Source organism: Grammomys surdaster, unplaced genomic scaffold (assembly GCF_004785775.1).
Source record: "Grammomys surdaster isolate TR1022 unplaced genomic scaffold, NIH_TR_1.0 334, whole genome shotgun sequence".
NCBI lineage: Eukaryota > Metazoa > Chordata > Mammalia > Rodentia > Muridae > Grammomys > Grammomys surdaster.
Genome location: NW_021604753.1, coordinates 5,689,432 through 5,692,426, shown reverse-complemented (window position 1 = coordinate 5,692,426; position 2,995 = coordinate 5,689,432). Strand labels below are relative to the sequence as shown.

The 2,995-nt window shown below is 53.3% G+C and overlaps 1 protein-coding gene across 2 annotated transcripts in view; it reads right to left on the bottom strand.

The window, feature by feature from the left end:
- Positions 1–2,686, bottom strand: part of Tmem114 (transmembrane protein 114) — a 15,478-nt gene extending 12,792 nt beyond the window's left edge. The window contains exons 1-2 of one of the 2 annotated variants that reach the window (XM_028778417.1): positions 1,928–2,686; positions 1,564–1,644 (exon numbers count right to left, since the gene is read on the bottom strand). In XM_028778417.1, the coding sequence (XP_028634250.1) occupies positions 1,564–1,644; positions 1,928–2,144 (298 nt within the window). In that variant the 5' untranslated portion in view covers positions 2,145–2,686. The remainder of the gene's footprint in view (positions 1–1,563; positions 1,645–1,927) is intronic. The other variant, XM_028778418.1, reaches the window with a different exon arrangement.
- Positions 2,687–2,995: the final 309 nt, after the last annotated feature.

Genomic DNA, 2,995 nt, shown 5'->3' with positions numbered 1-2,995 from the left:
CATCCATCTGTCCAGTCATTCACTCCCCCATCCATCCATCCATCCATCCACTCATCCATCTGTCTAGTCATTCACTCCCCCATCCATCCATCCATCCATCCATCCATCCATCCATTTATTGACAGGTCTGTTCATTCATATCTATATAATTTTGACCCATAATATAGCTTGCATTTACTCTCAAATTTGTTCTGCAGAGTTTTGCTTTGTGGTCTGCTGTCTTCTAGGTTCTGTGCTAAGTATCAACAGTGCGACAGTGGGCCGGAGAGAGGTAATCCCCACCCTCATGGAATTTACAGTCTAATAAAAAAGTCAGATTCAAAAAGCCAAATGACCTGCTCAATGAGACAGAATTAGAAAAGCTAAGCTGGTAGGTGGGAACAGAGAGACATCAGGAGGAGGAATCACCATGTGCAAAGTCCTATGGCAAGGAGAAGCCTGAGATGCAGAAGGAAGAGCTAAGGAAGAAACAGACAGAGAGGCAGGCTAAGGGGAGCTTCTAAGCCGCAGGCTGTCCATCCAGACCACCCACATCCAAGGTCTACGGATGTCCATCCTCATTTCACACTCAGATTCCCGCTAGGAGACCCTTCCTGGACTCAGTTGCCAAGTGAAAGCCAAAAATAGAGATGTCAATCCAGGCCTGGTGCTGAATATAATTCCAGCTATTCAGGAGCTGAGGCAGGAGGATTGCAAGTCCAAGGCCTGACAGAGCTGCAGTGTATGTTCAAGGTCAGGCTAGAAAATTTAGTGGCACTCTGTTCGAAATAAAAACTGAGAAGAAAAGAGAGACAGGAATTGAGTCAGTGGTAGAATGTTTGATACCAAAGGAAGAGGGAGGAACCAACTTCGCGGCAGAGTGGATGTGAGAATCAAAGACAGCGAAGGAAAACTCTTGACTGGGTGTCTGGACAGTCCTAAGTTTCAATAAACAAAATTACCCCTTTTTTCAGTCCTTCCACAGGTGCCATTCAGAATTCCCCTTTCTCTTTTATACTGAGCTTCACCTCTCTAAGGAATTGCATGCCCTGTGGGAGGTTCTGGGAAAACCAGCAGCCATCAAGGCATCACGAAACAGGATGCTCGCCTCCTCCAAAGTACCTGTCTTAAATCACCCCACACTCTTTCTACTGACAAGCTGGCCCTCTGTCTACCGCACAAGACCTTTCATTCAGCGTTTACCATCCAAGGGTATTCGGACGCCGGCTTGGGCTCCCCCACCTTCTTTCATGAGGATTGCCACTCAAATGGAATTGCTTGTGTAGTAAAGACCTCTCTCCACAGCAAGTCCATGAGGGCCCAGAGGGCACTACCCGGATTTGAGGTCTCGCTCAGTCACTAAGCTGGTTGGTGCACAGGGCTGTATGTTGGTTGGATGAATTCTGCACACTTTCGAGCGGTCCCGCCCCCAGGCATAACCCCACCCTCTCAAGCCCTGTGGTCAAAGGCCACCCACCTACCGCCTCCAGGACCACCCCAGTTTAGAAACACAAGTTTGGAGAAGAGCATCAAAACTGAGGGGCGAAAGGGACTGTTCCTTCCATCCATTGTCCCCAGACTTACTGAGAAGCTGTCTGCTGGAGTCGCTGACCGTCACATTCTCCTGCCAGAAAGGGTTCATCAACGGCGTGCAGGAGCTCTGGACTGATGGAAGGAAGGAGTTTCGCAGGCAGAACCCCAGAATTCTCAGCCCAACCCTCAAAGCCGCCCTAGATGTATCCCGCCCAAGAAAGCAAGGGGGTGTTGTGCACTTGGAAGCTGGGCACCTCGCACTTTTGCAGACCAGCCTCTCTGTTCATCCTCCCAGCATCCCTGAGTGCTTGGCACTGTGAGCTTGGAGGTTAAGATAAGAGTATAGGGCAAGCAACAGGTCCCAGGTACGGCACCCATGTGAGTGTGAGAACGCGGACCCTGAGAAGACCCTTACCCCGGCAAGTCCTCCAGAGTCCCGAGTGGGAGCTCAGAGGCTCCTGCTGGCTGCGGTTGGCCAGTCCCTGGTCCCGCACCCTCTGGCTGCTCTTTTCCAGCCTCTCGGTGTCGATGATGTACCAGAAGTCGGTGCCGATGGCGGCTGCCAGCAGCACGAAGCTCAGAGCCCCGCTCAGCGCCGCCGTGCCCGCCAGAGTGCTCAGGCGCACCCGCATCTCCCAGCGTAGGGCCCCCGGGCGCCGGCTCCTGCCCACGCTACCCGTCTGTTCGCTGCACCCCAGATTCTCCAGCGTGGATCTGGAATCCGGCTCAAACTCTGGCTCCACTGCCCTCACCTAAGTGATCCCACCCTCAAGTGCTCTGGCCCAGATCCGCGACCTCAGGGATCCCTGTCCCCACAGACCTCCACCCTGGTGCCTTCCGACCCTCCTCGGAGCCCGGGTCCGACACCAGCACCGGTACCAGCTCCTCACGCAGCTCCAACCTGCGCCCCGTGCTCAGTTCCAGAGTCTCCTTCCTTCTGGCTCTGCACTCTTCTCCCGAGCCCCCCACCCCCACCCCCGACTACTATCTCCACTTCCCTACCTCACCCTCCGTGAACCCCTCCAGCCGCTCCCCGCCCCTGTCGGCCTCAGTCCTCCTGGTTGTCCCCACACATCTACCTCGGCGCCCCCAGTGTTAGGCTCTGGTCTACCTTCACTTCCCACAGCTCTGATTCAAGGCGAGTGCCCTGAAACCTCAGGAAGACTGGGCTCCCCAGGCAAGCAGGCTGGACTGAGGGAGGTGCCAATGAGGCGGTGCTGAAGAGAAGGCGGACTTCAGATACTAGGGAGTCAGAGGAGGGTGACATTCTTTAAGTCTGGGGTTACAAAGTCTCCTGCAAAGCCTCCTACTGAGGCGCTTTTGATTCCAAAATCCACTTTCAAGTAATTTTCCTGGGCTGGCTACAAACGAAAAGGTCGGATTTTTTTTTTTTAAACAAAAAAAATTCTTTGAAGCAATGGGGAACGTTAGGTTCTGTGACTCTATTATCTTTGTCACCAAAATCTTCATCATCACAGCCACT